General features: G+C 37.8%; 2 protein-coding genes across 4 annotated transcripts in view; one reads left to right on the top strand and one right to left on the bottom strand.

Moving 5' to 3' along the window:
* tmem150c (transmembrane protein 150C) overlaps positions 1 to 15,269 on the top strand; it is a 23,351-nt gene extending 8,082 nt beyond the window's left edge. For both annotated transcript variants that reach the window (XM_087270046.1, XM_087270044.1), the window contains exons 7-9: positions 1,464 to 1,591; positions 4,535 to 4,712; positions 9,572 to 15,269. In XM_087270046.1, the coding sequence (XP_087126172.1) occupies positions 1,464 to 1,591; positions 4,535 to 4,712; positions 9,572 to 9,780 (515 nt within the window). In that variant the 3' untranslated portion in view covers positions 9,781 to 15,269. The remainder of the gene's footprint in view (positions 1 to 1,463; positions 1,592 to 4,534; positions 4,713 to 9,571) is intronic.
* On the bottom strand, positions 15,088 to 26,322 carry enoph1 (enolase-phosphatase 1). Of its 2 annotated transcripts, none has more exon segments than NM_001002226.1 (6): positions 15,088 to 15,714; positions 17,550 to 17,673; positions 20,058 to 20,190; positions 22,994 to 23,196; positions 25,892 to 25,993; positions 26,082 to 26,293. In NM_001002226.1, coding segments are annotated over 6 exon segments (786 nt in total). In that variant the 5' UTR covers positions 26,166 to 26,293; the 3' UTR covers positions 15,088 to 15,574.

Raw genomic sequence — 26,322 nt, 5'->3', positions numbered from 1 at the left:
ATTTTGAGAAACATTTATAATATTTTAGAACTTGTCAGGATAAATATACAGTTGAAGTCAGAATTATTAGCCCCCTTGAATTATTAACGCCCGTGTCTATTTTTTCACCAATTTCTGTTTAACGGAGGGAAGATTGTTTTCAGCACATTTTTAAACATAATAGTTTTAATAACTCATATCTAATAACTGATTTATTTTATCTTTGCCATGAAGACAGTAAATAATATTAGACTAGATATTTTTCAAGACACTTCTATACAGCTTAAAGTGACATTTAAAGCTTTTACTAGGGTAGTTAGGTTAACTAGGCAGGTTAGGGTAAATTGGCAAGTTATTGTATAAAGATGGTTTGTCCAGCGCAGAGCGCGTTAGTTGTGCGCCTCGCTTACACACTGCTTAATACACACAAGATGTAGAGCAATACGCAAATATCTTTACATATGAAAAATAATTAAAATATTAAGGATATATATAGGATATAATAAGGATATATAAAGGATATAAATGTAAAGGATTAAAATATTACAAAACATGTTATTTTCTAGCCTATATGAATTTAAAAACCACTGCCTTGAATCCTTCTTTATCTCGCGAGGCTTTTTCAGTTCATTCATAACAATTTGATTTTGTATAATGTTATTATTAATAGCAATATTAATGTAGATGCTCTGTTGAACTGTTTTCTTGCTAGTTTTTCTATTTACACCTACTTTACGTCATTCATTCATTCATTCATTTTCTTGTCGGCTTAGTCCTTTTATTAATCTAGGGTCGCCACAGCGGAATGAACCGCCAACTTATCCAGCAGCGGATGCCCTTCCAGCCGCAACCCATCTCTGGGAAACATCCGCAAATACACACACACACTCATACACTACGGACAATTTAGCCTACCCAATTCACCTGTACCGCATGTCTTTGGACTGTGGGGGAAACCGGAGGAAACCCACGCGAATGCAGGGAGAACATGCAAACTCCACACAGAAACGCCAACTGAGCCGAGGATCGAACCAGCGACCTTCTTGCTGTGAGGCGAACGTGCTACCCACTGCGCCACTGCGTCGCCTACTTTACGTTATGTAAATAGCAAATGCACCATGGCGCGGTGCAACTGACTCTTAAAGGGAATGGGAGATGAGACTCTGATTGGTTTATTCTCAAAACACACCTATAACTCATTAAGAAAATAAACTCAACCCTTTTAGACCATGCGCCACGGTACAAAGCGGATTTTTTCCATCCTTATATTAGCAAAAGTGGATTCTTATCTTGGAATTTAAAGGATATAAACATGGGTTTGCATGAAATTAAACGTGAGATAGGATCTTATTTAAACTCAGAAATATTGTGTGTGATTTAAACTGATCTGTGAGTTGCATTTAAGATGAACGCAGAGCTGAAATGAATGTAATGAATGAAATGAATTGTCCGAAAATAATTTGTCTCATTTTCTTGACCTCCAGGCTTCATTCTTGGAGTACTGCGATATTTGCAGCTCAAACCCAGAGTCCACAAACCCTGGCTCAACATCGGCAGTCTGGTGGCTTTGTCTCTGGCCTGCTTCGGGATGACTCTAGTTGGCAACTTTCAGGTATCAAACATAATTGCAACAAAATTAAACAACCTTCTTTCTTGCTTTCTTTTTTTTGTTTTTTTTTGCTTGGCTGAGTAACAGAAATGTTTCACGTACAGACTGCAACACTGTCAAAATGATCCTGTGTACATTGATCCATGAAAATAAATAAAAATGCTCTACCGTGAATGTAGTTAAATGACCAAAATATGATTTTGATGGGGTTTTTTTTGTATAAAATCAGTGTTTTGTAAAGTTCTTCAAAATTAAAGTTAAAATAAAAAGTTTAGAATTCATTAGAACTTTTAAAAAATAATTTAAAGCTTTTCACATTTTAAAAAACAAACCCACCCATGCCAGAAAATGATAATAATAAAATAATATAAATATATTTAAAAAATAAATAAGAATTTATTGATTTCACCAGGTATTAACTTTTTTATTTATTTTTTATTTTTTGTAGTAAATGGTTTAAAGCAGTGGTTCTCAAACTGTGGTACGTGTACCACTAGTGGTACGCAGGCTTCCTTCTAGTGGTATGCGGAGGAATGAAATATGTCAAGTACATGCTACATATTTCAAAATTGATTAAAAATGATGTATGAATATGCCATACATGTCATATAGCCTATATTTCTGAGGTAATCTGCCATGTTTTTTTTAAACTGTGCAGAGCTTTAGCTGCTTTACTGGGCCTACAACTGTACTGTACGTCAGTTCTGCTCATTTTGATGGTACTTGGAGCGACAATTTTTTCTGAGGTGGTACTTGATGGGAAAAGTTTGAGAATCACTGGTTTAAAATGTTGGGCAGCACGATCGCCTCACAGCAAGAAGGTCGCTGGTTCGAGCCTCAGCTGGCTCAGTTGGCATTTGTGTGTGGAGTTTTTTGGGCAATTTAGCTTACCCAATTCACCTGTACCACATGTCTGTGGACTCGTGGGGGAAACCTAACCCACATGAACACAGAACATGCAAACTCCACACAGAAATGCCAACTGACCCAGCCGAGGCTCAAACCAGCAACCTTCTTGCTGTGAGGCGATCGTGCTACCCTCTGCACACTTGTAATGCACAGAAATAAATTACATTTTTAAATCTATTAAAACAGAAATCATTTATTTTAACTTGTGATCATATTTAAGTGTTTCTTTTCTCTTTTTCCATTATTATTTTTGTTCAAATTAATCATAAGCAAGCATAAGATACTTATTGCAGAAATACCCGACGAGTGTTATCGTTATTATTAACTTAGATCAGGTTTTTGGTTTACATTTAATCAAGATGACTTTATCTTAAGTGAATAATGAATAGAAACAGAGAGTTGAAGTGTTAGGATGTCTCTATAAATGTAAAAATCATTGTTTGGTTTGGGAATCTGACAGTAAAAATGAAAACCCAAGTAAGTAACCTGATGAGAGTGGCAGGAAAAATCATGGGAATTAAGACACTTGGTTCACTAAAAGACATCTTTGAGTTATGCACAATCCAACAAGCCAACAAGATTGTATCTGATTCTTCACATGTGCTGTCTTTGGAATATGAGCTGATGAATTCTGGCAGAAGATATAGGGTCCCGTTGTGCAAGTATAATAGACATAAACATTCTTTTGTTCCTTTCTCAATTAAGTTGATCAACGAGCAAGTAGGGAAGGACGGTCAAAGATTAAGATAACGCGATTGGTTGGCACAACAGAGGGCAGTGGGGCACATGGTATTTAATTTTTATAACATTTTTTTTTAAATTACTGATTTTATGGATTGTATTTATATTAGGAGGTTTTTTAGGATTAGATTTTAATGTGTATGTATGTTACATGTTGTCTTTTTGGTGTCTATGTACAGCAGAACCTTTTTTCTAAAACAAATTTCTCCTACGGGAGACAATAAATTTTACCTTGACCTTGAAAAAGTCTAAATATATAAACAAATATGCAGTTGAAGTTAAAAATGATTCGCCCTCCTGTGACTTTTATTTCTTTTTCAAATATTTCTCAAATGATGTTTAACAGAGCAAGGAAATTTTCACAGTATGTCTGATAATATTTTTTCTTCTGGAGAAAATCTGATTTGTTTGATTTTGGCTGGAATAAAAGCAGTTTTTAATTTTTTTTAAATAATTTTAAGGTCAATATCAGGGCCGGAGTGGGACTCTCTTTCAGCCCTGGAGTTTCAAGCCTTAGACCGGCCCACCTCAGTTCACCACTGACTATCTTAAAATAAGGTCATTTCCAATTCAGTTTCTAATTACACTATCACATCTTTTTTTTAAAAATTTTTTTAGAAAACAGCTGTTTTGGAACTTCAAATGTTCAACAACCCTTACAGTAATATATTTCTTAACAATAAAAATGAAAACAAAAAAACCTTCATAAACGAGGATCGAACCCTGGTTGACCGAGTCTTAACCTAACGTGCTAACCACTGTACCACAACAACTGTACGTTTATAAGTGGCTTATCTAGTTATATTATCAATAACCTGCAGGCTGCATCTTGCTCACGAGGTTACGACAAAATAGATAACAAGAGCAGAGCTGCGGTAAAATAATAAATAAGAAGGCTGTGGTCAGTAAATAAGTAAATAATTAAATAAATAAATTATATTTAAAAAGTGTGACTGCTGAGAGCAACAGATTCTGGAGCTAGGGACACCGGCCCTCGCGGCCAAAAAACAGACCGGCCCACCGGGAATTCTCCCGGTCCTCCCGATTAGCCAATCCGGGTCTGGTCAATATTATTAGCCCCTTTGAGCTATATATTTTTTCGATAGTCTACAGAACAAACCATCATTATACAATAACTTGCCTAATGCCTAATCTTTAGAAATGTGTTGAAAAATGGGGGGAAAAAATGTATAGGGGGGCTTATAGTACAGGAGGGTTAATAATTCTGACTTCAACTGTACTCCTTTACATCATCATGTTCACCCACAACCTTTTCTTCATGTTGTTTTGGTCCAGCTTTCCAATGATGAGGAGCTGCACAACATAGGCACGTCCATGACCTTTGGCCTGGGAACGCTTTTCTGCTGGGTCCAGTCCTTCATGACCCTGAAGGTGAACTTGCGCAATGAAGGCAAGCGTGCAGGAATCCCTCGCTTCCTGCTGTCCGGCGCCGTGACTTCCTGCATGCTGCTCTGTATCCTTTTCTTTCTTCACTCAACTGAAACTATATACATGAGGATGATGGAGAGGCTTCTTTGAATAAGTTATTTGCAGAATATTTATTTATTTATAAGTTATTGCAGAATAAGTGTCTATTGTGGCAGTCGGTGTTTTTTTTTTCTTTACTTACAAGTCAGTGATTGTCTTTAGGGGTTGGGTGATAAGACCAGAATATCAGTTTCTGATGATATTCTACATAATTAAAAAGATAGTTCCCCCAAAAATAAAATTCTACCATTATTTACTCACCCTTCACTTGTTTCAAACTTGATTTTTTTCTTCTATTGTACACAAAGGAAGATATACTAAAGAAAGTCGGGAAAACAGCCATTGACTTCTCTTCATTGACTTCTTTACAATGGGCGTCATGTTTCCAGCATTCATCGGTATATCTTCCTTTGTCGTCAACAGAAGAAAAGAAACTCAAACTGGTTTGAAACAAGTGGAGGATAGAGTTCTCATTTTATTTGGGTGAACGATTTCTTCAATGCTTTATAGCATTGATTCACCTGGGAACAATCCTCAGAGATTGTGGTCCACATCAAGACAGCATTACAAAGCATAAGATTTGTCAGCTGCGATCTAAATTTATGATCAATTTCGATTATCGAATCAAAAAATAGAATCGTCGATGCTGCCACGCCCCCATGTCACGTCGGCTTGGCTTGCCAAGCGGGAAAAAAACAGGCTTGTTGAAGTGCTTGTTAAACTGCAGAAGCAGGAGACCCGTCGACAGAACTTAAACCCTCTCCTCTTTCAATGAAGTCGCCGGTGTGTAAGCATTTTGGATTTCCAGTGAGTTATGTTGACAACGTTCGTGTTGTCGACAAAAAAAAACAACACAGTTTTGCAAGCTCTGCTATGTACGTATTACGTACAGTTCGTCCGATAGACAACACCAGCATCGCGATCCTCCGCCCGCCCCCGTTGCAAATCCGCTCGCGAAAAGTACACACTCAGGCCCTGTTTACACTGTTTTTGTTTTTAAATGGCATTTTAGAACGACAACGATTTGACATCCACAGTGGCGTGTAGCATTTCTGAGCAGCCCTCCTTCCTCTCTACCTCTGACACACACAGACACAGACGCACACACAGCCATATGAGCTTGAGACAGTAGGTCCAGGCAGTCAGAGGACTGCTTCAATCTTTCACTCACTTGTACTTCGTCATTTTAGCGAACACCTCAGATACTGTTGGCTGGTTCCTGTTGGTTGTGCGTCTTTTTTACCGACGCCATTATAACGACACAGATCACTGCCTATTCACGAGTCCCGCAGAAAAAGTGATTGACAGGTGGTAATTATGTGTGTATCTTGCCTTTATTCATTTACTGTATGATTTGTTTATGAGTAAAACAAAGACCATGCAGGTCAGGTAGTTAATTAATTAATTATTCATAATCGAAAATCGAGTCGAATCGTCCCTTAATTGAGAATCATGATGAGTTGGACCAAGATCTGGGGCCTCATGTATGAAGACTTGCATTGGATTCATACTAAAACATTGCGTACGTCAGGCCCGGACTGGCTAATCGGGAGCACCGGGAGAATCCCGGTGGGCCGGTTCGTTTTTTGGCCGTGAGGGCCGGTGTCCCTAGCTGCTTGCACTCTCAGCAGTCGCACTTTTTTTTCATCCATTTGTTTATTTGACCATAGCTTCACTCTTTTTACTCATTATTTTGCCGCAGCGCCGCTCTTCTTATTTATTTTCTTGCAGCCCCGAGAGCAAAATGCAGCCTGCAGGTTAACTAACGTTAATGATGATGTAACGTTAACTATCATCATTCGACCCCAAACAGCGAATTCGAATAATTAATATTAATGAATATTACACCTGCTCAATGAAAATCTGAATATTCACTACATTAATAAATCTGACAAAACTTGATCAGAAATCTAAAAAGGGGAGAAAAATATTGAGCCATCAATAGAAAGTAATGCCGTGTCACAGGTCACTGTCCAATACTTTTTATATCGTTCTCGCTGCATTAGCGCCATAGTGGACCAGTGGTAAACACGTTGCATTACTACGCCGTCCGACCCGTGTTCGAATCTCACCTGGAATATTAATATATACATATTTTTTCATTTTTATTGTTAAAACATATAATACTGTTAGGGCTTTTGAACATTTGAATTTCTAAAGCAGCTGTTCTCTTGAAAAAGACGTGATAGTGTCACTAGAAACTGAATTGGAAATGACCTTATTTTAATATAGACAGTCGTGAACTGAGGTGGGCCGGACTGGCTTGAAACTCCAGGGCTGAAAATGAGTCCCACTCCGACCCTGGCGTACGCACAAAGCTGTAAATGTGCGTACACAGTAAAAAAATCAGATGTATAAAACACTGCGTACGCCGAATCCCACGCTTATTCTCTTTGTACATCCGAATTACCGTGAAACTGAGCACACATGCACGAGCGCAAAACCTCTCCCTGCCTTCTTCCCCGTATGAATATGGTAATGACTCCACTTTGGAAAAACCAAACAAAAAAGTAATGGCAAAAGCAAGCAAGAAGAGAAACTTTGATCAGAATGTGAATTGGGGGTGCTGCTTTTGGAGGTAGACCGGAGAAAAACGTTTTTTCCTCCGGAATTAATAACAAAAGAAAAAAATTGAGTGGGAGAGTTTAGCTGATGCGGTCAATGCAGTTGGGTCAGAACATTGCACTGTGAGTGAATTAAAAATGAAGTGGTTCAATGTAAAGGTGTAAAATTTTGTAGTGTCTATTTAGGCTAAGTGCAAACAGCACCAGCGGCGTAGCGCAAAATACGGAGCCCCCCTGCAGGGATCACCGACGGGGCCCCCAGATGAAGGGATGGGGGGGGTCAGAGCCAGAGATATACACATATACACATATATCTATGATCGGGAGTTTTCCTGGATGTTAGTATGTAATATTTTTTTAATTATGAAAATTATAATTTTACATCACATTGATGGATAAGTGACCGCACGGGCATTCCTGACAAAAAGCTTGTGTTTGTGTGTACAGGAATGTACTATCCACCCTCCCTTTTAAATTTGATCTAATGCGTGTCCTGAAACACTCCTCCTCTCCTGCTTTCACTTCTCATACTGACGGAGGGAGCGATTCGTTTGTGAATGAATCTCCGTTATGAACGACTCTTTCAATAGCCGACAATAATACAAGTTTCTGGCACCGCAGCATCTCGTTGTCATATTTCTTTTGCATTGTTTGCTGATTCTATTCAACAAAACTAGCATAAGCCGAGTGTTTAGTGCGAATTGGAGCTACTTTGCCTTATGGTGATTGCAGTAAGTGACTGTATTCTCATCAATAACGCTAACTGTTTAGCACAAATTTCAGAACATACAAAAACGTAAAAAAACGTAATCTTACCTATGAAATGTTCTGCCTTTGTGCTTTGTTTTTTTTGTTTGCTTGTTACTACACTCGTAGACGGCGCTAAAGTCCAGCATCTTCACGTAATAACACTGTCTTGTCTAGTGCGGTTGAATGACATTTGTCCTAGGCGCCCTATGCGATATCTATCGTATATATCTATGTCACAAATTGAGGAGCGGGGAAAGGAGGCGGGTTGGAGCGACAACGCGGGGAATCCTTCACAAACTGTGTAGCGATCACAAACCGAAATCGACGAGAGCGTCAAAGTAGCCAGAAGTCATTCTTTTTTTAACGAGAACCGGTGGCGAGAAACAGCGGCACGTCTTCATTGGCTATGAAGCAGTTCGGCGGCAAGCAATCAGAATGAAGTAGTCCACCGCTTGGGAGGAGCTCAGAGAACACAGACCTGTGAACTTTGGTTCCGACCACAGTTGTTCCCAAGAGTTTGATTATTGCGGTTCCTGGATTTTCAATTATTGAAAATCGCAACGATGTGGGGCCCCTTAATCACGCGGGGCCCCCCCGCGGTGCCCGTCCGCTACGCCACAGAATAGCACACCTCGTTGGAATGAGTTAGTTGAGTGATTCCCACCCATCACCGCTGATTGACAGAAACAACGTAACAAAAGAGAGTGGCAAACAGCATGAGTGGTGGAGCTCAAAGTGTTTTGACACGTTCGATCATGAACCCGGTTCGAATCCTGTGACTGATTAACTCATTCTTCTTTCCCCCGCTACATATCAGATTTTGCCTACTCTTCAGACAAGTAGGACAAGTAGGCAAGTAGGAATCATTAATAAGTGTGTGTATTATGTTAAGCCCATTTGAGCATCACATATTATTTGCACATTTTTTGAATGGAAACGTTTTCAATTCACGTAAACAAATTCATCTTCAGATGGCGCCTTTATAGCAATGTGCGTGCAGTCGATCATTTAGATTAAATCGGGAAAGCCGTCGACCTCTGCAATTTGCGCTTTAATGTTTGGCTGGTCAACTGCATGGTATGGAAACCTTATATACCTGCTAGACATGCGGATGAACCGTACAGCTGCTATTGCACGGCTCTAAGATACTTTGTAGTGTTCAATTTAACACAATTGCCTCTAGGAGTCGCCAATGGAAATAAAACAAACACACACAAGAAATGCACGTACACCAGACATGAAGTTTGCGTGGAGCCGCGCACATTCTCACGTTCATTTCATCGTTAGTTAATCCAAATGTGAGCATGAAATCTGGCGTACGCAAAGTTTTTGTGCGTACGCAGCGTTGATACATGAGGCCCCTGGTGACTGAGATTGTCAATGTCACATTAAAGAAACCACTTTAAAATATTTTTGCAACAGGCCTAGAATTATCACCCAATCTTGTTGTTGTTATTTTAAATGTCTACTTTCCTATTTAATTTCCCATTTTGATTGCTTTGCGATGTTTCACCTTGACCAAAGATGCCAGATTTTGCTCTGATGGCTCAGCGGCTCCACATGCACGCTGCCCGGGCCCAGTGGGCACTGGTTATGTTCTTCCTCACATACCTGGGCACATTTGCCATCGAGTTTCGCCACTACCATTTTGAGATTGTTTGTAGCGACGACCAGGACCCTCCGCTCAGCCTGTCTGAAAGCTTTTCAGAAGTCTCAGAGTATCAGTCTGACCAACTCTAATCTCTTTTTTATGGTTTCTGTCAGCCCCTCGTTCTTCCAGTGGTTTTTCAATTTTGTCATGCATGTAAACCGAATGTATTCTCTATAGAACAACTTTTGGATGAGTTCGTTTTTCTGAATGTGTAGATAGAGTTTTGCAAAAGCGACAAACTCATGAAATGCACAACCATTTACTGTGATGCGCTCCGCGTTTATGTGAAGTAACCAGGACTTTTTGAAGAATATCAAACTACATTGACAGGATTTAATTAATTCTTTAAAAAATGTTGATTATTAAATAGATTGTTAGCCCAAAAATGAACATATTCATTAATTGTCGTTCCAAACCAGTAAGATCTTCATTCAACTTTGTAATATTCGAAATTAACATTTTTTTTGATGAAATGCGAGAGCTTTCTGATCCTCTACAGTACAATCAAAATAAAAAAAAAATTACTGTTATTAGTTACGACAACTTCATTAGTTTCTAATACCTTTGACTAATTAACTAGTAATTAATAGCTTAAGTCAGGGGTCACCAATCTCGGTCCTGAAGGGCCAGTTTAGCTCCAACTTGCCTCAACACACCTGCCTGGGTGTTTCAAGTACACCTAGCAAGACCTTGATTAGCTTGTTCAGGTGTGTTTGATTAGGGTTGGAGCTAAAATGTGGAGGACACCGGCACTCCAGGAACAAGTTTGGTGACCACTGGCTTAAGTGATTATATATAAATATAGCTACTATGGTTGGGCAATATTGACCAATTTGGCATCGTACGATGTCTAATATGAATATAGACATCGTACAATATATACATTATAAATAAATAAATTATCGCACATCAAAGTGGGCGGAGTTTCAAAACACATCCACCAATTGTGTAATCACAACGGACCAATGGTAGCTCAAAGGTGTTTAGGAGCCAAATAAAAGTTTGCGTTGGGCAAGCGGTTTTGGGACAGATTTTGTTCGAAATTATGTCATTTCGACGCCAGTTCTTCGATTTCATTTTAAGTTTACTGTCTTCAAGGGTCAGAGAGCGGTCGGATTTCACCTAAAATATCTTAATTTATGCACTGAAGATGAACAAAGGTCTTATTGGTTTGGAACGACATGAGAGTGAATAACTAATGACAGAATTATTCATTTTTGGGTGAACTAATCCTTTAAAGCGCTCCTAATAAATTATTTTAATGGTTAATAATTGTCTCCTGCAATCATGTTACATCAATTTAAGGTCAATTTACAATTGGATATATGGATTACACAGCCTAAATGTGAATTTCAGCTCTTCCTTTGCGCGTATAAAAAGGAAAACACGCAATCATGGTGTTAGTTTTACTGTATCAATTAGAGCACTCATCCGCTGAAAGAGCATTTAAAATGCATTTCTAGCACAGAAAACAGCACTTAGCAACACTTCCAGGCCTTAAATTCAACAGAAGTGTGTGAGGGTGAAATAAATGTTGTTCGCTAGCAGCCAATGAAGATTGTAGACTTGAATTTTAAAAAATAATAGGTTTGTGCAAGAAGTAACGATTTGGTTCAGGCTCTTCACAACCAGCTCTTCTTTTGGCAAACAGTAACTTCATTTAGAACCTTTTACATTAGCAAATGGCTAATACACAACACATTTAAGGTATTATCTGAAAACGCAGAATAGGGGCACTTTAAGACACTGCAGTCTTGATGTAGGTCGTTAAAAAAGACTGAATGAATGAAATGTTACTTCTTTTTCCATGCAAGACTGAAGAACTTGGAAAAGTGAGTAAAGGTTTCCTCATTTTAAAGGTGAAACTGAATCATTTATGTTTTGTGTCCATGTAACTGTCCTGCATAATCCTAAAAGGAACCCAGGGTTTTTGAACTTATATAACACAATTCACACCTCTGACTGAAATATGTAGTAAAAATCCAATGAAAGATTTACATAATTGAAAAACAGACAAACCACATTTATTTTGGACCGTGAGGGTTGCTCTCTGTGAGCTACTGGCAGACTTCACTCAATAGTATGGCCTTCGGTTTATGTCTACGCTGATATCCATCTCCACCTGTAAGCTCTTTCAGTATGTGTGAACTTCCAAAACCTCAAAGTCATCAGGGATATATTGAGAAAACACTAGTATCTTCCCTGTCTTCTCCCTCTCTTATAGCTACCAAAACGTAAACGAATCTTTCAATGTGCAACTTTTAATCATATGAATGTTAATAATTAAATAATATTTTAGCTTGTTAACTGTACGAATAGGATGTAAGATCTGTATGTTTACATGGACACTAATACTCTTAGTTTACCAATACCAGTAGTTTCATATGATTAAGGCCAGTGTTTCTCAACTGGTGGGTCGCGACCCAAAAGTGGGTCGTGGGAACATTTTTAGTGGGTCGCGGAGTGTGTGGTCAAAAAAAAAAAAAAAATTTTTTATCTATTTTGCTTCTACTGGACTTTTATTTTGAAATGCGTGCGAGACAACCCTACCGTTTGACATGTGAAATTTAATTTAATTTTAGCAACAAATATGTCGAAGCGCAAGTGCAACCCTGAATATGTAAAGTATGGACGTACATATTTTGATGAAAAAAAAATAAAAGACTTTAAAGACTTTATTTAAAGTCGCAGTGTGTCATGTGTAGTGAGGTGCTCTAACAAGACAGCATGAAACCTTCTAAATTAAAACATTTAGAAACCAGACAACACGTTTCATTAACAGTTCAGTTTAGTTCATGGTAACTGAATCTTTCCTTACCCTAACCACTGTTAACAGTATTTGTTGTTTTTTCGTTTGTAATATTTTTATAATTTAATCCATTTTGGTTAATGACAGCAATAAAATAATGTTTATTTGTAAGTCTATGTGAATTACTTATGATGTATCTCTTAATACAAATTAATTATAATTCCTAAAATTGTATTATAGTTCCTAAAAATTTGGGTCGCGACCTGATGACCATGTAAAAATGTGGGTCCTAAGGCCAAACCAGTTGAGAACCCCTGATTAAGGCAATACTCTGATTAGGAGTCTGCCATGTATTGTAAACAGTGATTTCTGATTACATTAATCATAATCATTAAATCATTAAGTCATAATCTGCGTGGCATTATTGCAGTGCAGAACAGACATGTAAACACCGCAATCAAACTATTACCATCATGTAGGACTTTGCCACATTTGGCTACAGGATATTCCCTCATACGCCCACGGCTGTTTGACACCATTCTCTGCACCTGTCGAGTCAGTAAAGGACCACAGACACCTGCATTACTCCATACTCGCATCCAATACCGTCACAGGGGGATGAATGAAATGCGCCATGTAATGATGTCCATGTAAACGTAGTTAATGTTAATCAAGACGCTCAAATGTTAGCGTAAAATAGACGTTTTTAAAATTGCAGTATCGATTGGTACTGAATATCGTGACAACACTAGTACAACTACAAAAATGTAGAAATATGAGCGCCGAACCTGATGTCGCAATTAGTGCAATGACTTCAATGTTAACGTTTTTGTGTCTTATTATCAAGCTATGCTATGAGTAGGGCCAGACGGAATCTGCGAACATTTTTTGCCATTTCTGCAGAGAATTTTGGTAAAAATCTGCGGATTTCTGCGGAATTATTTTGGTAGTATCCAGCGAGTATCATAACTAAAACCTTAATATATGAAATAAAAAGTAATAAATTACTGAATAAAAACTGAATAAATTCAGATTTACACATTTACTCAAGTAAATAAACAGAATTAATGATGTTCTAAAAATGGGCAGAAATCTGCGGAAAATCGGCAGAAAATCTGCGGAATTCTGTGCGCGCAGATTCCATGTGGGCCTAGCGATGAGCAAAACAAATGCTGCAGATTGTTTATTTCAACATTTCACTGCAGATTACTGTCATGGATTGACAGAACTCCTAATGAGTCTTCTTGCTTATGTTTGTCGCATCTTGATTGACACTAGAGCATTTTAAAGGTGCGATTCATCAGTGGATTGTTCGTATGTCAGCTTATAGACAAGCTGATCAACGTGACTTTGAAACGCTCCATGTCCCTGTAGTCCCTGTGAGTTCGGTGAACTGATGGTCTTCACGGCCAATCACAGCTATTTTTGTTGAGCACGTGAACACAATGGCAAATCAGTGCTGTTTAAGACCACACTCAACAGCGCTCAAATGTTTGTGGGTAATTGATGTTTTTTAAATTTCAGTATCGATTGTTATCGAATTCCAGACTTGTACAACCTTAGGTTGTACAAGTTTACAGTGCAGGAAAGCCTGTCTTAAAATCTCTGACACTGAGGGAAAATTTGCTTTTAATTAAGGGCATTAATTGGCTGTAGGTCCAACATTTCGAACAGTGTGAGCCAGGTTTACGTGTTTACGTGAATTGTTGGCGCCGATAGCTTCGTGGTCAGTCCTGAGTTTGATTCCCAGACCTTTTCCGATCCCATTCTCTCTCCAACTTTGTTTTTGACTATTGTCCATAATGGCAATAAAATATAATAAATTTATTCATAAATCTATTTAAAAAAAAAACTTTTTCAATAATAAAAGTTGCTGCAGACTTTTATTTCAGTATGACATTTCCAACTGAGGTGACATGGCGGTTCAGTGGTTAGCACTGTTGACTCACAGCAAGAAGGTCTCTGGGTCAGTTGGTGTTTCAGTATGGAGTTTGCATGTTCTCCCCGTGTTCGTGATGGGTTTCCTCCAAGTGCTCTGGTTTCCCCCACAGTCCAAAAACATGCGCTATATTGAATTGAATAAACTAAATTGTCCATGTGTAAATGAGTGTGTATGGATGTTTCCCAGTACTGGGTTGCAGCTGGAAGGGAACCCCTGATGAATGAATGAATTTACAACTGAATTAGAATATTAAGTTGGGGGCGGGGTTTATTTTGAGCTCCTCCTCTCATCTTTAGCTTACAGCAAACTAGGTTGAAAGGGCGTTGCTAAGCATATGTTGCCCATATCTGTCAAACCAACATCATCAGAGGACTGTACTTTCAGAGCAGACGGTCTCTCAGATTTTTGATTAAAGAATACCAAATCAAGTGAATTAACTTAAACAGGATAGTTGTTTAACTTTAAACAAACAATATTGAAATTAACATTGATTTAATGGGGACTTTAGTTTAACATCAGAGTTAACCTCTGATTTTATTATCCCAGATGTGTTGCAGTAAAAACAGCAGCCCAATGAGTAGCGCATTTAAACTAACGACACCTTCATTTGTCCAAAATAAATACAAAATAGCGTATTCTTCTTCAAACAATGTAAATCTTTCATGGGTTTTCAGCTACATAGTATAAAACACAATTCCCATTATATAAGCCTAGGGTTCATTTAATACTGAATGTTAAATATTGATGTTAAACATCTCTGACATTTACTCATGATTCTGTATTTTGTTACTAATCAAACATCTGTTTTCGGGTGTTGGTGTATCTAAATGTGGCGGATGTGATTTTCTTAGATGTGTCTTTTTCGGAATAAACATTTTACAACAACATTCGACATATCGAGGTTTATAAGAGCGGGCTTGACATGAGGTACAATTTGACCACTGCACATGTGGGAGACAAAAAAAGTAATAATCCTGACACGAATATGCCATATGCTACACATTAACACTGAATATAAAACATTCAAAGAGAATGCGGATGTATCATAATGCAAAGATGGGTTTCAGTGTAAAAAAACAAAACCAAAAAAAACAAGCACCTGGGAGTCTTGGGGTTTCAGTCCAACAGAAAATCATCATATAATCGCTGGTTTTTCCACATGATCCGATCCGAAAACTCCAGCTCTGCACCGTCAAACGTTCCCAATCAATTCTAACTGGTTGAAAGATGTGATGATTCTATAATGGTCTCTTTCCTCTTCAGTTAACTCCATGTTTCCAGGTCTTACTACGACAGCCACGTTCACCCCAGCGTCCTCTGCTGCCTTCGCCTCTGTGAAGGGGAGATTAAAGGGTTAGTTCACCCCAAAAAATTGAAAATTTACTCATTATTTAAATCAATTCATCTTGATTTCTATAGCTCTTTCACAATGTAGATTGTGTTAAAGCAGCTTAACGTAGAAGTTGTAGTACATTGAAACTGTCAGTCCAGTTTTCGGAGTTGAAGTTCAGTTTAGTGTGGTTTAATTTTCACTCCTGAGAGTCACACTGAAGAGCAAATCCATCAATGCGCAGCTCCACAAATACCAAACCAAGCGAGCCAGTGGCGATGAACAAAACTACACCAATTGATGAAAGTGAAGGAAAAAAAAAAAGCTTGAGAGAAACCAGGCTTAGTTAAGCACGACCATTCTCCTCTGGCCAAACGTCTTGTGCAGAGCTGAAGTCTAGGCGCCGAGGACACTTGACATTCTTCGTGGAGAAGCTGCAGGTCTGAGTGTGAAGTCTGATCAAGCGGTTATGAACTTTTATGAGTTTCCTTATTCAATCAAATAGCATGAAGCAAGCTAAAAACCTGTAGCTGTTGACTTTCATAGTAGAAAAACAAACACGATGAAAGTCAAAGTTTCTGACATTTTTCAAAATATCTTCTTTTGTGTTTTAAAGAAGAAAGAAACTCATAAAGGCTTGAAATAAGTGAGAGTAAATTATGACAATTTTCTTTTTTGGGTGAAATATGCCTTTAATGAAGCTGAATTTAAACACTTCGAATAATTGAAATCTTGCAGTGATATGCTGGTAAAAAGTCCTGCAATAATAACCATGAAACCTACAATCTGAAACATGCTTTAATACTCTGGAACTAGTTTGGGAAAAATTAACAATAAAAAAACTAAGATAAAACAGCATGAATGTGGTAAAGTTTTACATCAGGATTGAACAAATAATAACTATACTACTTGACAAAAGTCTTGTCGCCTATACAAGTTTTAGGAACAACAAATAATAACTTGACTTCTAGTTGATCATTTGGTATCAGAAGTGACTTATATGAAAGGCAAAGGCCTCTAGATTATGCTTATTTTACCACAATAAGTATGGTCTGACTCTGCTTATACAAAAGTCTTGTCACTTAACAGAAATAATGTCAGGTATAGAATATAAGTCACGGTGCAGTGGAAACAGAATGAATACTGAGTATGACTCCCATGAGCTTGGAGGACTGCATCGATACATCTCTGACTCAAATCACTTATTAATAAAGTCATCTGGAATGGCACAGAAAGCATTCCTGCAGGACTCCCGGAGTTCATCAAGATTTTTTGGATTTATCTTCAATGCCTTCTCCATCTTACCCCAGACATGCTCAATAATGTTAACTTCTGGTGACTGGGCTGGCCAATCTTGGAGCACCTTATACTTCTTTGCTTTCAGGAACTTTGATGTGGAGGCAGAAGTATGAAAAGGAGTGTTATCCTGCTGGAGAATTTGCGCTCGCCAGTGGTTTGTAATGTAATGGGCAGCAAAAATGTCTTGATAACTCAGGCTGTCGATGTTGCCATCCACTCTGCAGATCTCTCGCATACTGAATGTAACTCCAAACCATCATTTTTCCTTCACCAAACTTGACTGATTTCCGTGAGAATCTTGGGTCCATGCGGGTTCTAATAGGTCTTCTGCAGTATTTGTGATGATTGGGATGCAGCTCAACAGACGATTTATCTGAAAATTCAACCTTCTGCCACTTTTCCAAATGATCAACTAGAAGTCAAGTTATTATTTGTTGCCCTTACAACTGGGATCAACAACAGGACTTTTGTAAGGAAGTGTATGGTACAAGTAGAGCATACGATATATACACTGTTCAGTGTGTTGTTGTCTACCCACCTCGTGTGACGTCAGTTAAGAACATGATTTCCTCGGGTTGGCATCCAATCCTCTCTGCAATGTTCTCATAGCTTTTACTTTCTACTTTGGCACCAATGTTGGTGTCGAAATGGCCGTCAAACAGCTGGAAAAAATAAATATATAAAAAAGTTAGAACATGTAAATCACAATATATATAGAGAGGGATTATTGTGTGTTCTATAAAGATACTTTTTAGTGAAACAAACTAAATTTTTCCAGCACAACATCTGTTAAACAAGTGGTCCATTAAAGTGATATTTAACTGGCCCATTATCGGCGCTAACGTGCTGCGATAGCATGAGACTCTTATCGGGCGATAAAAAAATATTGCGTTAATCTATTCTCAAAGTTGGGTTGGGAGCTGGGTCTGTTATACGCAAGCTATGATGACTTTCACCTTGATATTTTAGCTCAGACATATATGTCACTGGTGAGCCGTCTGACAAAAAAGTGCCCTTCTGAATCAAATCAGCAGGATGCCCTTTTGGAACTTTGACTTACTTTGAATACCCTACTGACTACGCTTACATGAACATCTGTAATCTAGTTATTTACCTTAATAGACAATAATATAATTAAGGTGTTTACGTGAAGTGCTTTCATGTATAAGTTTCCTATAATTTTGCGTGACTTTAACTGCAGTTCGGCAGTTTCATGTTCACTCATGAACATTTCATTCATGCCCCCATGACAAACTGTGTTATTAGATGCAAATAAAGTGTAATGACTGGTGAGAGCGTTACAGAATTTAATAACACACAGCAAATGGAAAAAAAAAAAAAAACTCCTTCATTTCGCGATGTGTGTGTGTGCACGCGCAGTCCTTTACTGACAGCCGCGTGTGTAGATCTTGTCAGAAAATATGGTGAAAAGTCCTACATGACGTTAATAGTTTGATTGTGGTGTTTACTTCAATAATGCCACTAATATCTGTATACTCCACATGTCTTAATTCCATTTCTGTTCAGTTCAGTTATGACTTTAGTCGGACTAAGGCAATCCAAAAAAATATTAATAATAATAATAATAATAATTCGCTGTTTGGAGCTTATTTAGGCCTACAGTTCAAAATTCATGTTTAACTGAATAAGCAGTTAGTAAATACAAGTACATCTTATTGAACATCATTTATTTTCACCACCAATTATCATAATAGAACAGTTTCTCAAGCAGTTTGTGCTGCATTTTGGAAACAGGAAATGAGCCCCTTGTCTAATGCGACACCTGGCTTGAGAAACCCGTTCTCAAAGACTTACTTTTAGTCATTATTTGGGAAGCACACATATTCAGAATGCCTTCTGCAGAATTTTAATGAGCCATTTTATTCTAGATTACAGTGAGATTAACCTAGATTAAAATAATAAATTTATGCCCACCTATAGTAAAAACTCATGGGTCAAACGAAGTTTCCATTTATTCGTCATGACATTTTTCATGAACATGAAGCCAAAATAAACTTGAGACATTTTCTGATTCCTACCTACTGGATAAAAACCCCCATAGATAACCATATCTAATAATTCAAATTTCAAATGGGTTTTGTGATACATGTGACCCTTAATGTCGACATAAAAAGGAAGTTAAGATTGTTCCTTTTTCCGCTATCGTGCTGTACATCCCTTTAAAATAGTCCTGAAATGAGAAAAATGTAAGGCGGTGTGTGATTTTGCACCTGTTAAAAGACAGGCGTTGCTAACAAAATGAAGGAAGATTACTGAATAGATGAAGGCAGTGCAGAAGGGAGACGCCCACTAATAGCCCCGCCCTAAAGACATTCCATGTGACCAAGCAGTGAAGAAAGTTCGAGGGGGGAGGAAGGACAAAATAATGAAGTGCACAGATACATAATTTACCTCAAGAACTAGTGTAGTCGGAAGTATCGACTTCGGACTGAAATTTGAAAAACGTCCATTTCCCGCTAAAATTTGAGCACGTACTTAAACACCACTGATTGGCCATTGTGTTCAAAAGAAATGGTCATAAAAGGTATCAGTTCAACACTCTTCAGCGAGGGCAAACACAGATACAGGGACATGAAGTGTTTCAAAGACCATGTAGATCTGTCGATCCATTAGTGGATCGCTCATATATCAGCTTAAAGACAGATCAGCTGAATGACGCGACTTTGAAATGCTTCAGTGTCCATGTATCCGTGTTTGCACTCTGAACAGTGGTGAAGAATGATAAACCGATGACCTACATGACAAACCACAGTCATTTCTGTTGAGCATGTGAACACAATGGCAATTCAGTGGTGTTTAAGCATTTAACAGCGCTTAAATGTTAGCAGGAAATGGATGTTTTTAAAATTTCAGTACCGATTGGTACCCAACTTGATACTTTTGACAACACTAACAAGAAATATAAAAATATAGAGTACTTTTTGGTTTCATTGCCACTTTAACGTCCACATCCAGACTACATCAGAGATCTGAAGCAAACACAAGAATTGGCACCCAGTGTTACTGAAAGCATCTGTTTGCTTACATCTAATATGTCACCCTGGACAGAATAGCCGAAGAGCAGCTTCTGCGCCTCCACACTTCCAGAAGAGTAGATGTAGATCTTCAGTCCATGATGCCTCCACCTTCTGATGGCTGGAACCACATCCTGGTAAACCCTGCGACAAAACCACAGAAATAACACTCTGTAAAACTCAGTCTTAATTACTGGATGATTATATCCATTACATTCTGGCTTAATGCAAACTGAACAAGGACTAGATATAAAACTTCCCCACCCACAAACGTAAACATGCTTGTAAAAGAGCACTGGAACAAGCTATTACAATTCACTGTCTTAAAGGTGCCCTATTCTCCGCCGACGAGCAGGCGCTGCCATTTGAATCTTTTTGGCTTGAGACTTCCGGTCTCATTTACTTCCATTTATATTTTGACGTTAAAAACTGCACATTACGCTGCTTGATGTTGCAATTTGATATTTTCTTATTATATTATTCTACTTGGTCTGTATTGTCATGCAAACATTTGTCTGTAGAGCAAGTAGTTTGACCGTTTTCTGCCGTTTATTATTCCTAGTCATTTCTCCCATAGGCGACTGAATCGGAAGTTCTAAGACAATCGCGAAAACAGGCGCACTTCCGCATTTTAGAATAAGGTCAATAGGTAGGCCCATACGGAATATGCGCGCACAGAATTACGCATATTTTCCACAGAATTCCGCAGATTTGTAGCCAATAATTCTGATTATTTACTTGAGTAAATGTGTGTAAATCTAAATTTATTCAGTTTGTAATTCACACCCCCAGCATATATAGCGCCATGAAAGTCCTTATTGTACGTAACATTTCACATACACTTAATATTTCCATTAAGATCTCAGTAATGATGTTTTGAATGTGTCATTTCCAAAAATGTAGACTGTTTTAAACAATCAAGTTCAAAAAACTTTAATACAATTGGTTGAATTCAATACTGTCGATATTCAAATGCGATTTCTGAAATATTAATAAAATTTGCATTTTTTATCATAATTCTTGTAGAAGATGTCAAGAATTTCTCAGTTTTTGAAAGCAGCACAGTAAAATTGTTGATCATAAACATTCAATTCAAGCACTTTCAAGGACCTGTTTGTTTTTATGTACTTTCCAGGTCACGAAACACCAAAACACATTTTTTGAGCTGTTGACAGTCGTATATGTGTCCCACACTGCTATAAACACTATTAGGACACCTATATTTCACTAAAAAGTGTAAATTGGTTGTTTTTGCGTTATTTTAAGCAAATTCGTACTTCCGGTTTGAAACGAATTTTTGAAGCTGCGTCACGGTCATGACATAATAGCGTGTATTCCAGCGTGCAGACTGGACGTCTGTGCCAGAGTGTGTCTTATTACGTCTTACAGTGTGATGCATTAATGCATGAGTAAGGCTTGGTTCAAACCAATCAGTGCGTTCTATTGTGCAACTTCATTAATATTCATTAGTCACAGTGTTTAGACGACAGAGACGCCACGTTGTATTGGCAAAACAAGCGTGAAGTGTTGCTTTTATAGTTTGCTGCAGTTAAGTTTTGTTTTCATTTTCTCTCTGTGAGAGCTCAGCTGGAGTCACGTGTGGATTAACAGTGTACGCGATGCTCGACAACAATAACTTAACTTACGTGTCTAAGGAAGAAAATTGTTTACCTGAGAGCTGTTCTCATCTGCAAACGCTGAGATCCGGATTCGCTTGTAGGCTTCACTTAATAAAGACGCGGCTCTAGTTGCTGGTGATTGTCCTGTCTGGTAAGTGAGCGACCAGTGCTCTTTGTTTATTCAGTTTGTTCGTATCGAACTAACTATTGCACAGAGTGTAAACATGTTAGCAGTACAACAAAACTTAAATCTCGTGTAGGGTTTTCACCGCATTTTGTGACTGGAATAACACACGCGGCTTTCTGACACTACCTGCTGTGTGCATCTAAGTTTCCGGGAAATGCAGAGGGTTTTTTTCTCTCATTCGCCGTGCGGTATCAAACATTGCATGAAAAATATACGCTTAGAGCAGTTCCTCCAATCAAATATCTCATTTGTCGCAAGGGGCATGAATGAATTCCCTGAATGAAAGAGCCAAACTGCAGTTAAAGTCCACCATTTAATAATTTGGCAAATAATTCGACTACAGATGTCCATGTAAACACCATCACTTTCTCCCCTGTGTGTGTGTGTGTGTGTGTTTTGACTCTGAAACTCAGCGCGCCCAAATAGACACTCCCACACCATCCCACTTTAGTTCCTCTGACACTCCCCCTTAAACAGAGCTGGACACGCCCACTTTTCAGCTTTTTTCCAAAGTAGAGGTGTGAAAACACCCTGCTGAAACGAGTGGGTTTCATGGCCCTTTAAAAACTTTTAAGAAGCATGGGAACCCTGGGTGTAGCGAAAGTTACACCCCATTCACACGGGGTTTAAGCGTCAACGCTTGACAAATAGTGTGTTTGAAGTTGGGGCTGATGCAATCGTCATAGCAGCATCAGCCAATGAAATTAATCAGTAATCGGCTACTGAAGAGCTGGTGTATTTGCATACTGATTGGCTGACGCTTTCATCGGCGCTTAAGAAGTTGAGCCCATTTTTTCCAGCGAGCATCGCCACTGATGCGGCGCCGACGGATCCACAATGCAGTTTGGCAAAGCCTGACGTCCCCCATTCAAAGTGAATGGGAAGCGTTGAAGCTGACGCCCTGTGTAAAAGGGGCGTCACCCTATCGAAGAAACCTGAAAACTCTGAATTTGCTTAAACCTAACCTGAACTTACCTTAAAAATGAAGAAAAACAAACTGGCTTTGTGCAACAGACCTCTGGATTCATTATACCTCCATCAAGTGAAGGAAGTGTATTTATTAAAACATTTACGCTCCAGGTCCGGCAATGGCTGACACAGATATGGGCTGAGTGCACTGTGGTAAGATGTGGTTACTTACTCGCCTTTGATTCTCCCCATCATATAGGCTGCTCTCCACATGTGGCCTTGCAGCTGTTTGAGCGCAGTGGTTTTCCTGTCAGCTGCCATCTGCCAGAGCACGTTCTCCACAACCTCACGGATGGCCTTCTCCTCATCCGTGTGCACAGTCTGGTCCACCGTGTGAACATGACACGCTTTATTTTGCCGCAAGTCTTCTTCTGTCTGAAAAAAACAACATGTGTTTGAGGTGTAAGTAAGTGGACTGTAGTGTTCATTAAAGTTTGTCATCATACCTTCAGTCTAGGGCTGCACAAAATATGATTTCAGCATTGCAATATAAAAATCTGCAACAGACCCTTTATATATATATATATATATATATATCCAGGTTTCTCAGTCATCATAGTTAAAGTGCAGCGAATGGGAGTTTCTTTTCATTCCTATTCGCTCAAATAATAAAAGAATTACTCAAGAATAGAGTTAAGACTTTCAGAAAAAGGAAAACAAATTGTTTATGTACTGATAACGGCAGCCAGAAGACAGAATAATCATGTCAAATTTACTGTTCAGCCCAGACTTCGCATAAGCAGTATGTCCTTTTTGGTAAATTAATGCAAAGATTATATAATACAAAGTACAAAATATTAAAAACTTTCAAGAACTTAAGATGCTGTTAAATGTGCCGTTAAATGCAGGTATGGGACGATAACCGATTCCAAGGTTTACCGCAGTCTGGAAAAGTCTGTTTTAAAAGAGCTAAAATTTTGTATACCCTTCCTAGGGTATATGTAAGATTATTATTATTTTTTACATGTTGTCAAAGACAACTTTAATTTATTTATGGCAACAGTATCTTCAGCAGCAAAAGACCACATCAAAAGGTACTGGTCAGACTAGACCTACATCTATGGCAAGTACACTATGGACCAAAACATTGCAGTATTGTGTTCAATGAGAAACAAAAGTTGTTTGTTTTACCCAGACATTTAAAAAAGTACTTTAAAGTAGTAATCACAATACCATGAAACTGTGATATTTTTATCCATTGTTATCATACTGTCAGACCCTTATACTGACCCATGCCTAGTTAAATGCATCAGGACCATCTTGTGAAAAGTTTCAATAGGATTATAGTTAACTGGGAGCCACAGTTCCAAACAAATGATTCACTCAGTTCTCTATTTATAACGCACATTTAAAAACAACCCAAGGTTGACAAAAGTGCTGTATAAATGGCTTAGATACAGAAAACATTAAGTACATTATGCTAAGAATACATCAATAAAATAATCTCTTATAGACTCCCACATTAAAAAGATGTGTTTTGACTTTCGATTTAAAAGTGGAAAGCGATGACACCCTTCGATACCTGTAAACTGTTTCAGAGATTTTCTTTAAAGATGCAAAATATATCAGTAGCTATATCAGTATTAATTTTCTTGTCGGCTTAGTCCCTTTATTAATCCGGGGTCGCCACAGCGAAATGAACCGCCAACTTATCCAGCAAGTTTTTACGCAGCGGATGCCCTTCCAGACGCAACCCATCTCTGGGAAAGTATTAGGAATAAAAGTTTATTTTTAATGTCATCATCTTCAAAAAATTAAACAAAACTAATAATAATAAATTATTATTATTATATTATTATTATAAAATAATTAATATTAATAACAATAAAAAAGTTATATATTTTTATTTAAATTATATACAAATTATGTTTACCAGAGCAAGGAAATTTTCACAGTATGTCTGATAATACTTTTTCTTTTGGAGAAAGTCATATTTATTTTATTTTGGCTAGAATAAAAGTAGTTTTGATTTTTTTTTTTTTTTAAACATTTTAAGGTCAATATTATTGGCCCTTTTAAGCTATTTTTTTCAATAGTCTACAGACCATCGTTTTACAATAACTTTCCTAATTACCCTAACCTGCCTAGTTAACCTAATTAACTTAGTTAAGCCTTTAAATGTCTCTTTAAGCTGTATAGAAGTGTCTTGGGAAATATCTAGTCAAATATTATTTACTGTCATCATGGCAAAGATAAAATAAATCAGTTATTAGAAAGAAGTTATTAAAACGTTGTAAAACAGATATTTACATGGGTACAACCAGCCTGATCTCACGAGGAAATGCAAGTATTATACGTTTTGTCAGTTTAGTGGCTAATTCGTACGAGTTGAGTAGTACGAAAATGTACAATTTTAAAAAAGAGGCGTGGCACCTAACCCCACCCCTAACCCCAACCGTCATTGGGTGATGAGCAAATCATACTAAATAGTACGAATTAGATTGTACGAATTTATACAAAATAGCGACTAAATCAAAAAGTTATGAATAGCCATAAAATTACGTTGGTACAACACAATGAAAAAAATGAAGTGATGTTTTGCATGTTTTTTTTTTTTTACGTTTTTTAAGTCCGCCACCTTTTGTTTTGCAATAAAACACCTGCACATTTTCCATATTGCTGCTAAATATTTTAACATTTTAAAATTATTTAAATTCTAGATTCACAGACATGATTTTTGACACATTCATTAAAATATGTGGCTATTATTTATTTATTTATTTTGGTGGGGCCAGTGAAAATTTTGGAAGGGCAAGTAAAAATCTGAAATTGTCTTAGCATTGAACCCTGATTATTCACATTCTCCTAAAAAATATGTGAAGAAATTCATACAGGTTATAACAACTTAAGGCAAGTAAACAATGACTGGATTTATTTAAGGGGTGAACTATTCCTTTAACGTTAGAGAAGAATAGAAAAACAAAACACTATATTTCACAATTTGTTTGCAATAAGATTTATATTTAATTATAAACAAATTAATTAAATATAAAAGAACATAAACACCTTCTGAAATATGACAACGAGATAAGAAACGCCACAAAAGGTGTGTGTTTTGATAGGTGTTTACCTGTTTCTTGAGCAGATGTACGTCTTGTTTGCATTCATCCTCTTCCCAATGTGCTGACAGATAGTCCTCCAGATTTTCTCTGATGTAGGGAAATAAGATGTCCTGCAGGCAATGAATAGCAAAATGATCCATGAAACAGGTCTGAACATCTTAATCGTATTCATAATTGTCTACTATTGTTGGTTCTTACCTTGACAAACGTAATGGGCGTCGTAGTTCCTTCAATGTCCAGAAGAAAGACTCTGGTGTTTTCTGGTATTGCAATCGCTGCCATTTTTTATCAATGGCAAACGATGTATATGTGTGGTAAAGTCTCGTGTTTTGTTCGATTCTGTCGGATGCGAGGCTCAGATTTTGACAAATCAATCAATAATAGCACGCAGGCTAGCGGCGAGCTAACACATGGAGCGGTTAGGGTTGCCAGGTTCTGC

This window comes from Danio rerio, chromosome 10, assembly GCF_052040795.2.
Source record: "Danio rerio strain M-AB ecotype USA chromosome 10, GRCz13ab, whole genome shotgun sequence".
In the NCBI taxonomy this organism is placed as follows: domain Eukaryota; kingdom Metazoa; phylum Chordata; class Actinopteri; order Cypriniformes; family Danionidae; genus Danio; species Danio rerio.
This window is presented reverse-complemented; position numbering and strand designations above follow the sequence as displayed.